At 45.7% G+C, this 13935-nt stretch overlaps 1 protein-coding gene across 2 annotated transcripts in view; it reads right to left on the bottom strand.

Annotated features, from left to right (window-relative positions):
• LOC109292865 (collagen alpha-1(I) chain-like) overlaps nucleotides 1-13935 on the bottom strand; it is a 197747-nt gene that overhangs the window by 65153 nt on the left and 118659 nt on the right. For both annotated transcript variants that reach the window (XM_019510486.1, XM_019510487.1), the window contains 4 exons: nucleotides 12215-12253; nucleotides 10445-10498; nucleotides 9571-9624; nucleotides 1185-1292 (listed from right to left, as the gene is read on the bottom strand). In XM_019510486.1, coding sequence (XP_019366031.1) covers nucleotides 1185-1292; nucleotides 9571-9624; nucleotides 10445-10498; nucleotides 12215-12253 — 255 coding nt within the window. The remainder of the gene's footprint in view (nucleotides 1-1184; nucleotides 1293-9570; nucleotides 9625-10444; nucleotides 10499-12214; nucleotides 12254-13935) is intronic.

The raw sequence follows: 13935 nt of genomic DNA, 5'->3' as shown, positions 1-13935 counted from the left end.
TTTTTTTTTTTTTTTTTTTTAGGTGAAACTGAGCCTAGAGTCAGGCATTTCTTGGGTAAAATCCTGTTTACAAAGAATGTGTGCAAGCTCTGCTGGCATCTTTTGTTTCCCCAAACACCATGAGAATAGCAGGAGACAAGGTCCCCAGTCAACAATTCCATGTTGCTCTCCATCAACCCTCTGCCCAAAAGTAGCTACCTTCTGGTCTCCTCCTTGCGCAGCACCAAAAGTAACTCACTGCCCACTTCTTGGTGGCTCTCTGCTTCCCACAAGCAAAATGATGCAAGTCCAAGCAACCCCCCCTTTTCTGCTTTCTCTGAACAACGGGGTATTTAAGAGCTGTCTCATTTGGGCTGAGCCTAAATATACTCTTGAATTAATGCAGTACCTCAACATGCCCCCCGCCAATACACCTCCAAAAGGTATATGTAGGGATCTTTCTGTGCCCATATGGAGCTGCCAGAATCCTACAATTCTATGTCCTCCTTCTTCTCAACTCATAGGTCATACACTTCTGTCTGAGGACATGCCACACTTTGCACATGGCTAGCTAAGGGCAGAGCTATCAACTCATATAACTGATAAGCTCCACAGAAGAAGACAGCAGAGCTTATGAACTAGACAAATAGATGAAATACAGTTTCTCGCTCATATTTTTCCTGTATCCCTGCTATAAAAACCACCTAGGAAACTAGGTGCAAAAGCCCCTGGATACTATGCAGTGGTAAGCTCAAGCCCTCAATACCGGAGAAATTCCCAGAGGGAGTTCAGGACATTCCAGCAATACCAGCTCTGGCCTGTTGTGCAAGGGAAAAAGCATGTTTATTTCTCTTTCCCTTTTCAAATGCCTTGTGGCATTATTATTCCAGTTGTGCCTACAAGTCTCTCCTAGCTGCTCTGTCAATGGTTGATAGGCTGGGGATCCTTTGGTGAAGGAAGGCTAAGCAGTCTCTGCTTCCTGGCTGGACAGACACCTCCAGCTGGGACGCTGGGGCAGCCGTTTTACCTCTTGGCTGCAAAGATCTCTTATTAAACAAGCAGTCAGTCCACAACTCTCAGCAGCTGCTGACTACAATGCGTTGGCTCTTGCGGCCTTCTCGGTGCATTTGTGCGAGGTGTTTTTGCATCTAATTCCTCCTCATGAACGACAGACTCATCCTCCCACCACAAGGCCATGTTCTTACCTGCTCTCCTGGTAATCCGTATGGACCAGGCTTTCCATCCATGCCAGAAAGCCCATCTGAACCAGGGTAACCAGCCCTTCCTGGAAATCCTTGGAGTCCAGGCTCCCCCTGGAGAGAGAGAAACAGGTGAATCAATGAAAGGAGACAGAGGAATGTTGCAAGTGAAGTAGTATAGTTCCACTTGGTCATTCAGTGCTACCCTGGGACTCAGCAATAAGATCTGTGTGTGAATGGAGGAAAACAGCTGCATCCAGGGAGGCAAAGGAGTTTTATTTCCATTACATGCATGGTTAAGAATGAAGGGACAGAAGGGATTAGGAAATCGGGATGGAGTAGAAAGGTTAACAAGAATGCAAATCATTATAAAGCTCATAAGCCAAATGCTGAGATTTCCCTGTCCTTTTGTACAATGGAGATGGAAAAGCCCTGCACACTACCATATGCGGTGATAGATTTCAGCACTTGCACAGTGATGATGATGAAACAAATGTTGCCACCCACTCATATGTCAGAAGCATAAAGGCCAGAAAGCCAGCAACAGGTAGACTGCTCAATGTCAATAAGACCATGGGCATCTGAACGAGGGCCATAAGGCCATTCATAGATGATGAGGTCAGTCATCTGAGTTTGAGCAGCACAGCTGCAGCCAGCATCATTGGAGAGGCCCCAAGAATGGATTCACCTTAAACCATCCAGCATCTGTTCTGAGAGGGTGAAGAGCAGTCCAGGCCCTGCGGGGCAGCTGCCAGCCTGGGGCGTGTAATCTGGTGTTGGGGATGAAGTTCTGTAGCTGCAGGTCTTGTGCAGCGTATTGTCTGCTCCACTGATGGGAGGTCCATGCTGTCGGTGACAGGCCATCTGCAGATCTGATGAGCTTATTAGCCTGAGTGGAGAACAGGCTCTGAGACTGGTAGTTGATTTTCTGGCTTGTGGCTACTAGGCTGGAGTACAAAGAATGGTCCAGATCTTGGGCTTTGAGGCCTAGGGCCTTGGTAGTAGCTTGTCTCCGGATGTCAGGGAGAGGGAAATGCATGAGAGGACTGGCAAGCAGTCAACTGGAGTTAGCATAGGCATCTGGTGATGGTCCTCATGATGCTGTTAAGGCTGGAGCCCATTAACTTAGTGTGTGTATTCCAACCCCACACTGGCGCACAGCATTCGGCAGGAGCATACACAAGTGCCAAAGCAGTGGTGCAAAGTGTTTGGAAACTGCACCCAGGTGGTGCCAGCACAGTGCTTGCACAGCGCTTCTATCCATTAGCCAGTGAGAGAACTTTAAAATACACAGGAGTCCACAGTCCCTCTCAAAAATGATCTATTAAACCAAAAAAAAGCAGAAGCCACATGATAAAAAAAAGAAGTAGAACTACATTAGGAGAAGGTCAAGCAAAAGCCTTGTACATCTGTTTCTGATCACTGAACTTAGAGGCTCTCTAATACATGCAATACTTTATACAGACTCTCTGACCTTGTTTCTGTTAACTAGATATAGAAAAATAAAGGAATTTTACAGTTGGCTGGAAAACCTGGAGAAAAAAAAAATAGGTCCCCCCACATTTTTTAAAGGAATTGCAAATCAAAGCAAAACATTTGGTCTCGCCCAAAACAAAATGTTTCACTTTGATCTTGAATGCTTTTTAAAATGTGATATTTTTAAAAATACAATCATGGGCAAATTTTGAAACTGGAAAACTTTCCTTTTTAAAACATGAAATGCATCACATAGAAAATGATACAGACAAAACATCTCAGTTTCTTCAGATTCTACCCTTCCCCAAAACAATGAATTCAGTGCAATCGATATGAGATTGAGAAACATCTTGCTGCTGCTAAATTTGCTCTTCTCAGTGAAAGAAAGTCTGGTTGAAACATTTTATTCAATGCTGCTTTTAAATGTTGATTCTGGGGTGCAATGAGTGTTATTTCTATTTTGGTGGCTCAAGGAAGGCCTCAGCAGAAATCACTGAGCTGTACACATTACACATACAGTGTGCAGCCCTGACCTAGCTCCAAAGACCTGGAACCCAAATAGACAAGAGAGACATGGGGCAGTGCAAAGAAATGGAGGCAGGAGTGACAAAAGTGGGGCATGGAAAAAAATGGATGTCTCCTGAGTCTAGGGCTCTGTCCAGTGGATTTTATTGCAACTTAGAATAATATCATCAAAACCAAAGAAATGTTACAAGCAGAAGCAATAAAATCCAATGGTCCCCAGGTCTGGTTGTGATTCTGCTTTTTGTTTGTATGACTATATGGTCTATTTGAGCATGGAGGATATGAGTTGTAACAGCCCCCAGCTAGAAAGGCCTGACTTTTAAGCTCCAGCTGTAGCAGCTGAGACCTTTAGCTTTGGAGGTCCCTGGTCCAGCTCCCCATGTGCTGGACAGAAGGGGAGCGGGTGTCACTTGGAATGAAAAGTTAGAATGAAAACAAGCTGTTCAGCTTCCATGAAAAAAAATCAGACATGTGACAGCAGCTCTGAAGACGGACAAAAAAAAAAGTGCTGCGAGCAATGACAGCAAAAGAGCAGAAGGAAAGATGAGAGACGTCACCAACGAGTTTGCTTCAGGGTCATTTGGGCACCCGTCGTCATTAAACCTTGACAGTCAAAACTGAGCTGGAGCCAGACTGCTCAGCCCATTTGCTGCTGGCACTGCAGTGCTTTGGCTGTAGTGCAGGCTGCATCTCTCAGAGGTCGGCTCAGCAGCTCCACTGCCGCACCACCTGGAGCAGCTGGCCCCGTGCCAGCTTACCTACCACTCGTTATCAACATCTTCTTTGAGGTCCCTCTGACAAGGAACCTGTGAACTAATAGCAGGCAAAACGAAAAACAGGCCCAGTCTGAACCAAACCCAAGCTTTTCCAGGCTCTGTTGTATGTGGACAAGTGTCCACCCTCATCCCCCACCACAAGCAGATAAACGCAAGGATCCTTAACTCAAGCAAGCCTGAGATCCCTCTGGGCACGTCTGCATGACTTCCTTCCTGCCCCTGGGTCTGCTGTTGACAAAGTAAAGGCCTGTTCACTGGTCCCAATCTGGTGGCAAGTGGTGGAGTAGACAGCTCAGGAGTGGCCCCAAGTGCCCCACCCCAATGCTGCTCTCAGGCTTTCCAAGACAGACCAACTGTGCGAAGCCCTGGGGTGTGCACCCAGGGCTGCTCCGAGTCATCTGCTCAGCCTAGCTGCTGGCCTGTGGTGCACCCAGGGAAAGTGAGGAGGTTGGAGAGGAAGCCATATAGATATGTCTGCTTGTTCCAACACAATTAATGCTCTGAACCCTGCACACAGAAGAAGGGCTGGAACACATGGTAGACACACTGCACCCAGCACAGAAGGCACAGAGAAGAGAGGTGTATATAGGCAGTGGAAAAAGAGCAGGAGGGAGTGTGTAGAGAGGAGAACGGAGATTCTCTTTTGGTGTAATTTGGATTTTAGGATGTGAGGGTCAAGTTCCAGTGTAGACATATGCCCTGTTGAACAGCCCATCGCTAACACACATTTGGGGTGTTTCACAGAATCTCAGAAAGTGAGGGTTGGAAGGGACCTCAGGAGGTCATCTAGTCCAACCTCCTACTCAAAGCAGGACCAGCCCCAACTAGATCATACCAGCCAAACCTTTGTGTAACTGGGTCTTACAAACCTCCAAGGATGGAGATGCCACCACCTCTCTGGGCAAACTGTTCCAGTGTTTTACTACCCTCCTAATAATAACATTTTTCCTAGTATCTAACTTAAACTTCCCTTGCTGCAACTTCAGACCACTGCTCCTTGTTCTGTCATCTGCCACCACTGAGAACAGTCTAGCTCCATCCTCTTTTGAAAGTCCCTTCAGGTGGGCAAACTGGAGAGTGAAGGCTGCTATTAAATCCCCCCTCAGTCTTTTCTTCACTAGACTAAATAAACCCGGTTCCCTCAGCCTGTCTTCATAAGTGCCCCGCAACTCCCTCACCATTTTTGTTGCCCTCCACTGGACTCACTGCAATTTGTCCACATCCTTTCTGTAGTGGGTGGAGTGGGGCTCAAAACTGGACACAGGACTCCAGATGTGGCCTCACCAGTGCTGAATAGAGGGAAATAATCATTTTCCTTGACCTGCTGGCAACACACCTACCAATGCAGCCCAGTACACCATTAGCCTTCTTGGTAACTAGGGCACACTGCTGGCTTATTTTTAGCTTATTGTCCACTGTGACCCACAGGTCCTTTTCTGCAAAGCTGCTGCCCAGCCAGTCAGCCCCCAACATTTACTGATGCATGGGATTGTTCTGTCCTAAGTGCAGGACTTTGCACTTGTCCTTGTTGAACTTCCTGAGATTTCTTTTGGCCCAGTCCTCCAATTGGCCTAGGTCACTCTGAATCCTAGCTCTACCCTCCATTGTATCTACTACTCCCCCCCAGCTTGGTGTCATCTGCAAATTTGCTGAGGGTGCACTCTATGCTATCGTCCATGTCTTTGAGGAAGACACTGAACAAAATCAGTCCCAGGACTAACCCCTGGGGCACTCCACTCGATCCTGTCAGCCAACTAGACATTGGGCCATTGATTACTACTCTCTGAGCCTAATGCTCCAGCCAGTTTTCTATCCACCTTACAATCCATTCATCCAGCCCAGACTTCCTTAGCTAGCCTGAGAGAATGTTGTGGGAGACCGCATCAAAAGCCTTGCTAAAAATCAAGATATACCACATCCACCGGTCTCCCCACATCCACAGAACCAATCATCTCATCACAGAAGGCAATCAGATTGATCAGGCGTGGCTTGCCCTTGGTGAATCCATGCTGACTGTTTCTAATCAGCTTCTTCTTCTCCAAGTGCTTAGAAATGGATTCCTTGAGGATGTGCTCCATGATTTTTCCAGGGACTGAGGTAAGGCTGACTGGTCTGTAGTTTCCTGCATCCTCCTTTTTCTCTTTCTTAAATATGGGCACTATGTTTGCCCTTTTCCAGTCATGCAGGACCTCTCCTGATTGCCGTGAGTTTTCAGAGATGATGGCCAGTGGCTCTGCAATCTTATCGGGCAACTCCCTTGGAAAATAAGTTCGTTATGGCCTTGTATTGTGGTACCACCTTGAAGTCCAAGCGATGGGCCAAGTTTCTGCTGTGTTAGGGGCATACAAACACAGAACAGAAAGAGCAACCCCACTCTGGAAAGCATGCAGACTACAAGTATGGATAAGTACCTGCACAACTATATACAAACACAGCAGCACTGTTTCCCACTAGTGCTGTCCAGTACCGACTACTGGAGCCTTGGGTTAGCAACAGGATTCTGCCTCTTAGATTTGCAGAGCCAAAAGATGCGGGCACAGGGCAGGAACATTATGAAGCATTATGCCCCAGATTTTGCTCCCCAGTAACATTTACTCTGTCATAAGTAACAGATGTACAATCAGCTCCCCAGCCAAGCTGCCCAAACCAAGCACTGTTACAGCACCTGCTACTAGGTGGCAGGGAAAGGTGTTTGAATTAAGCAAAAGGTTTCCCTGAGATGACACTGGCTTGAGAAGCAGGCACATGACTGGTGTGCCATTATAATTTACTTTGGTCTCTAGTTACGCACATTCCAAGGGGGACCTTTGCCCCACAGTGGAGCGACTTTCACCCCAAAAAAAGGCTGTACATCATGCACCGGCTCCACTTTTACTGCAGAGTCAACATATTGTGTCCGCATGTAAAGATCAGTCCAATAGCAACATGTTAGAGATGGGCAGTGTACAAGATTTTATTCCCCAGGGCACTAATCCACTGCCAGAGGTTGGGAATATTGCTGAACTCCCCAAAACCAAATGGGAGCGCTGCTGGCAGGAGGGCAAGGGAATTCAGGATTAGTCCCATGTAGTCAGGCCTGACTGAGGCTTCCTCGGTCTGTTGGGTCTAGGCCTCCGGAAAATAATCACGTGTCTCTGGGAAGTGACAAAGAACAGGTCTTTTCTACATGTGTGGCACACAACACCATATATTCCCGGTGTGTGTGGGGAGAGCAGATTGAAAGATAGAGGACTCAGAAATAAAGACGGCAGCTGAGAAGGTGAGGCCAGTACAAAACAAAGCAGCTTATTCAAATCTCTGCAATCTAAAGCTTAGATTCCCTTTGAAATTTCTGCAACTCAAAACTTAGCTCCCCTTGCAAAGCTGGGTCTTGTTCAGAGATAGCCAGTGCTGGGAGCTTATTCCTACCCCCTTCCCCTCCCTAGGATATAGACCTGCTTCCAAAATACATCAGGGACACAGCTGCACTCTGAGGCAGAGGGGGGAAAAAGGTTCCTTTTCATTTCTGCACTAATCCCTCCATGAATTGCTGACCCCCCTTGCAAATCCTGTTTACACAAATGGGTGAATAACTTTTGGTGCCTTTTGATTAAGTTACACTGACAGACACAAATGTTTATATTCTGCTTCCTTAGCATGAGCAGTGAAACCTTCCAGATGTTGGCAGCTGGTAATACATGCTGCCACAACACCGTGTGTATCACTACTGTATTCCCCAACACTGCCCTCCTCTCTTCTCCTGAAACAGGAGACATCTCGAGGCAGGCTGCATGCATGGTCTGTACATTGCCCCAAAGAGATTTCTGATTTTCCATTCTGATAGCGGCTGGTCACTTTGTTAGAGCCCTTTCTTCACCAGCCCAAATGGGCCCAGGCATTAAATATCTTTCCTCATTTCTTCCAGCCTGTCTCTCAAAAGCTAGTGCAAGGAGCAGCTCATTTGCTAGGGCTTGGAATGATAAAGCTGTGACAACACACTTCGGTAAGGGCTTAAAAAGAAATGGAGCCTTCATTTCTGCTATCTAATCTCATATTGCAAAAGGCTTTGGCGATGTTTGTGTGCTCCTTGTCTGGGTGCCTCTGTGGGCTGAACTGAGTTTTTGCACAGCCGCTAGCAGCACCATGGAGATTCAAGAAAACAAATTCAGCTCACTTGTCCCTCCACTGACTCTAACTGTCAGGGATCAGTACTGCAAATAGTGACCACCCTAATGTTTGCAAGCACAAGAGGGTTTAGTAGTTCAGATCCACCAAACTTCACAGGGTTTATCTGAGCAAAATCTTGATAGCGTTCCCCTGCCAGCCAATCTCATGCTCGTTTGGCTTTGGGCTCGACATTCGCAAGCCCAACAGACACCAGCTTTGTCTGGACACCTCTTTCAGACTCAGAGATCACATTTAGGGCTTAGCTGCGGGACGTCAGCTTCTCCATTTGTGCACTAGTTGCACTGGAGACAGGCTGAGCTCCCTGTCGATCTCCACGGTGGTCTGAAAGAGTCAGTAAGTGCTGACTCAGCAAGTGAAACTCAGCAACACAAAAGAAATTAGGACAAGCACCACATGAAAATATATCTAGATGTTTGCTCCTCCTCATAGCTCTGTATGGACAATCTGCTAACAATTTAAATTGACGTTCACCAGGATTAGAATACATCTCCCTCCTCTCTATACTAAATGCACGTAGGTTGGAGGAGATACCTCATCTCCAAAGCAGAAGCAAAAGGAAGGGAAGACTTATTCCTTTGAGAGAAGAGGAGACAGAGAATATGAGTGAAAAAAAGGGTACGAGGAAGCCAAGCCCCCTCCCACAAGGCATGTGAGGGGTGGGTTGGATGGTGTCCCTGGAAATGCTGGGGACAGAGACTGCAAAGGACAGGGAGAGCTCTGGAGATAAGAACGGAGGAGTCATAATGACACTCTTGGGCATATTGCCAGAAAGCAGCAATGAGTTCAGGGAAAAAGTCTGGTCCATATGAACACAAAAACTGGATTTGTAGCAGCTGAGACAAATGGGTGTATTGGAGGAGGCTGGTCATTGTGAGGAGGAAGTGAAGGCTACACAGGAGAAGGTGAGTCGGACGCAGTTGAGGACTGGTGAGGGGAAAAGTCACTTAGAGAACAGTATTGCTAACTCAGAAAAGACCAGTCCCCTTCACAGAAAGCAGGTACACATTAAATAAGATGGTGGTGGGGAGGAAGGGAGAGGGTTGAAATTCAAGGTGCCTAGGAGATTCATACACTCGGGTCCCTTCTATCTGAATGCATATCAGACATCCAAATCTTAGACAGTTTAGAAACTTTCAGCTGAGGTCTGTGGAGCGGGCCAGACATATGGGCCTGCTACCCAGGTTTAAGGTCTCAGATCCATGAATGGACTGTCTTGTAGATATCTCTAACATACATTTAGAGACCTTGGGGTCTTTCCCCCTAAGAAGATCCCAAAACTCCAGTGACTGTACTGTGAGCTGCATATGTTCAGCACCTCTGAATAAGGTCCTTTGTACAGAGGAGCCTGACACCAGAATGCGTCCGCCTGCCCTACAGTTTGCAATCTCCTGGACACGGAGCATGCCAACACAAACTCATGCCTGTAGATTTATGAAGCCTGCACTTACCACATACCCCAGCTGGCCTTTTTCACCTGGCTCCCCAGGATATCCGGGTGGACCCTGCACACACAGGTGAAATCAATGCAAGTTAGCCTTTCCCCCACCCAGCCTGGCTCATGTTGCAGTATTTACTGTGCTGAAAGAATGTTGGGCCTTTCAGCCTCATTTAAAGATACCATTACAGGGTAAACAATGAACAATACACAAAGGTACCATTGGAAACCTCAGTCAAAGGCTTCATGACAGAGTGATCTGCATCAAAGCTCTCTGCATGTTCTACAGAGACAGCCCTTGCTTTGCTATTCTGCCAGTGTTCACCTACTTTATGACAAGGACACCATCCAGTATGCTGGCGGGGGCAAGAGGCTAAAAGCTTCCCTCTACTGCTAATAATACTTTCAGGAAGCCAGTATATAAAATGCCTCTTCCCCAATTTTGTCCAGTTTAATTTCACTGGCAGAAGTTGCCTCTTATGTAGTCTCAATCTGCTTCCCTATCTCTATTTCTAATTCAAGTTGATTTGAAAGCACTTATCTTGCTTTCCTGTCTGTGTGCTGGCATTATCAGATAGGTCAACAACCTTTGGGGTATTACCTGCTAATTGCAGCCAGAGTCAGCACAAAGACTGGTTGTGTAGGACCTATATAATTATGGCCTTTCTTTTTTTTTTAGATGGCTATAAAAAAATTTATGCAAATAAGCTTATGCAAACCAGCCAGATAGAGGAATCAAATTTGAGGCCGAAGTTGTTCAAGCAGTTCTAAACAATGCCTTAAAAAGTTTATACAGTGAAAGCAGAAACATATGAGGGGACATTTATGAGGACTCAGCTGGCTTGGGAAAATGTGAAAGGATTTCCCCCCCGCCCCCTCTTACTTACTGTCAGGCCTGGCTTTCCTGGATGTCCTGGGGGTCCAGGAGGCCCTGGCTGTCTCTGGATTTAAAACAAAATAGGTAGTAAAATATGCGCAGGTATCAAATTATTTGGAAAAAAAGGATCACATGGAAGAAATCTGGAAGTTTTTCTTGGAGGATTTATAACATATGGCCTGTGCTTTTGTGGTAGAATCATGGAAAACAGAGTCGGAAGGGACCTCCATGGGGTTATCTAATTCAGCCCCCTACTCACGGAAGGGTAATTTCTGTTTAAACCATTCCAGCTCAAGTATTTGTCCAATCTGTACATAAACACTTCCAGGAATGGAGATGCCATAGAGCCTCCCTAGGTAATCTATTCCAGTGCTTAATTTTCCTCATAGATAGAAAGTTCTTCCGAATACCCAACTACATTTTCAATGCTGAAATTACAAACCATTACCTATTGTCTTGTCCCCTGAAGACAGGCAGATTATCTTATCACCATCCTCTTTATAATTTTCTGTTCAAATCCTGCCCCTCTCCACCCCCATCCCCATAGGTCCTGTTACAGAATCATTGATTGAAATATAACCCAAAATGTTTTGACGGCACCTACAGCATTTTACACAGGTTAACAGAATATGCTTTTGAATTTCTCACTTCTACTAATGTAACCCATGCTAACCCACTAAGTTGATTCGTCACCATCTACAACTTTATCAGGGGCCACCAGCAGGGACTCGGGGAAAGTCTGTTCACCAGGGCCCCCCTTGGGGTCACCAGGAACAATGGCCACAAGCTGAGGGAGGACAGGTTTAGGTTAGATATTAGGAAGAACTACTTCACGGTAAGGGTGGCCAGAACCTGGAATAGGCTTCCCAGAGAGGTGGTGCTCTCACCTTCCCTGGAAATCTTCAAGAGGAGACTGGATGGGCACCTGGCTGAGGTCTTATGACCCCTGCCACCCCCAGTGCTCCTTCCTGCCCATGGTAGGGGGTCAGACTAGATGATCTGTCTAGGTCCCTTCCCACTCATTGATTCTATGATTCATCTGCTACCTATTCCTTGCATAGGGATTTATGACATTGGTATAGTCTTCGGAGCAAAAGAACCTGGGTTCTCTAGTTCAGGTACTCAGGATTCACGATTGTAGATATAGAGATTCCAGGTTCAAACCCTTCTGTCCCATTCAGAAACATCACACTGAGAGTTAATGAACCGAGGGAAAGAAATGCTTTATCTGAGACATGGTACAGGATGCAACATAGAGAAGCTCTGGGGAAGAAGGCTCATTCCAAAAGTGGCTAAGTAATGGTCAGTGCTACATGGCTAGAAGATGGAGAGAAACATGAAAATAAACTCCATGAAACGGTTAGAGAAAGAGCATTTAAGACGATAAAAAAGAGATTCATTTCTACCTAAATGAAAAAGGGGGGACCCAGCAGAGCTGGAGAACAGAACCTCTATGATATTTAACACCGGGTTGTCCATTTCCTGCTTCCATTCATTCTTCGGTCTGAGGCTTATCTATGATGCACAGGGAAGTTTGAGGCACTTCACCCTTCTGTGATGCGCTTTTCTGGCATTGCTCCAACTTTTAAAGATCGGTTCATTAAACACCATCTAATCTGACTTCCTGCATAATGCACGACAGAGAATTTCACCCAATAATTTCTGGGTCAAACCCACAACTGGTTTGAGCTATAGCATTTCTTTAAGACAAATATTCATCTTGATTTAATATTTCAGGCAAGACATTCCTACGTAGACTTTACGTAAGCAACATACTCACCGGCCACCCTGCATAGAGAAGCTGGTAAAAGGAAGATTGCTAGAAGGAGAAGAAAAGAGAGTCCATCAGAAAGATCCATGAATTATTCCAACAGTGATCAGGGCACAAGCACAACACACACAAGAGCATTGCTACACACTCCGATTTTCAGTGGAACAAACCAAAATTAAGGAAATGTTTTTGGCTTAGATGAATATAAATGTAATAATTACATATACTATACTCTGTATTGCATTTTACATTTTAGATTATCATTCATTTTGTATTGTCATTAAAAGCAAACATTTCAATAAGGTCTTTTAAATGGAAATTTTCAGAATTTCTGTTTCATGAAAAATTTCAGCTTTGCACCTTCTTTTAGGCCAAAAAAAAATAAAACCCCAGTCATCTGAAATATCAGTGTCCCATGTGACACCAGTTCTGCTTTCCAACCAGCTCCACTCAAAACCTAAGCTGATAAGTAACTTCCCCTCCTGCTGGCACTCGCGTGGGGGTTACTGCACTTTTTAGTTCTGTCTCTCCTTTGCCTTTAATGAACATTCAATACAAGCAATTCAGAGGAAAAAAGGACAAAACACCACAAAAGAAAAGCACCAAACTCCAGTGCTGAAAGCTGATCTCACACTATTTGTGACTTAGAAAGACGTTAAAAAAGCCATTAAGTCCAGTCTTCTTGAAAGGTTCAGGGAAGTTTGGAGAAGCATCAGAAACACTTTCTAGGACATCTATCCAAGTCATCAGTTTTGCTGAAGTGATCTCAGCAATACAAATGGCAAGAGATGCCAGCAGAAAGATGTCAGTCCCTTCTACTATCCCACCCATTCTCACTTTGCACTGGTCTCCAGTGAGGTTAAGCAGGTGATACAGTGAGGTCCCCTCAAACCTTAGCCTAGCCCAAAGGCAAAAACATCCCTTACTTTTCAAACATCACTGGACAGGGTTTCCATTTGAACACCAGGCTGTTTACCCAGTGCCAGTCTTCAGAGCTGTGGGAAACCTTTTCCCCAGCAAAGATTATACTTCTGATACAGATGGGGAGAAAAGGGGGAAAAAAATGAGAGAACGCTTTTACAAAACTAAACAGAGGGCTTTCAACAGATGGAAATATTTCTAATAATAAGTGGGGCTCTTTGATAGATGACGGATGGCTAAATTTAAGTGGCTCTAATGCTGCACCAAGCATCTCGGTCCCTTTCAAGTTTATCCCAAATTGATTAATGTGAGCAAATGCTCAAGATCCTTGACAGTCTGTCAGAAGTAGGCTGCGGCCCCTGTGCAGCCAAGTCTCATTTCCCTCAGAAACTCATTCAGAACAACTTTTCAGGGGCTTCAACGTGGCTGGAGTGCAGCCAGGGTTTCTGCCTGGTGCCGTTTGAAATGGTGAGCTCGGGTTCACCCCAGGCTTGAGCTGATTTCATTAAACTTAAAAAGAAAAAAAAATGAAGGGAGACCTGAATCCTGAATTCAGTTTGACCAATTATCCCGAAAGCCAGGAGGAGAGAGCACTTGATGGCTTTATTTTAAGGAAATAAGGACACTTTGCTTGGAGGGGCTGCAGGCAGCAGAAAAGAAGAGCAATTAGTTTAGAAACTCTTCACGAGAACACCAAGCGATCAGACGGCACCCGGGAATGGACCCAGACCCCTATACCCTGCCTCTGGCAGCTGCCAGCATACAATGCTTCATGGCAAAGTGACACACACACTGCATGCCTTTATGAA

Source organism: Gavialis gangeticus, unplaced genomic scaffold, assembly GCF_001723915.1.
Source record: "Gavialis gangeticus isolate Ggan-Ray unplaced genomic scaffold, GavGan_comp1, whole genome shotgun sequence".
Taxonomy (NCBI): domain Eukaryota; kingdom Metazoa; phylum Chordata; order Crocodylia; family Gavialidae; genus Gavialis; species Gavialis gangeticus.
Note: the sequence above shows the minus strand (reverse complement) of the source record. Positions and strands in the feature narration are given on the sequence as shown.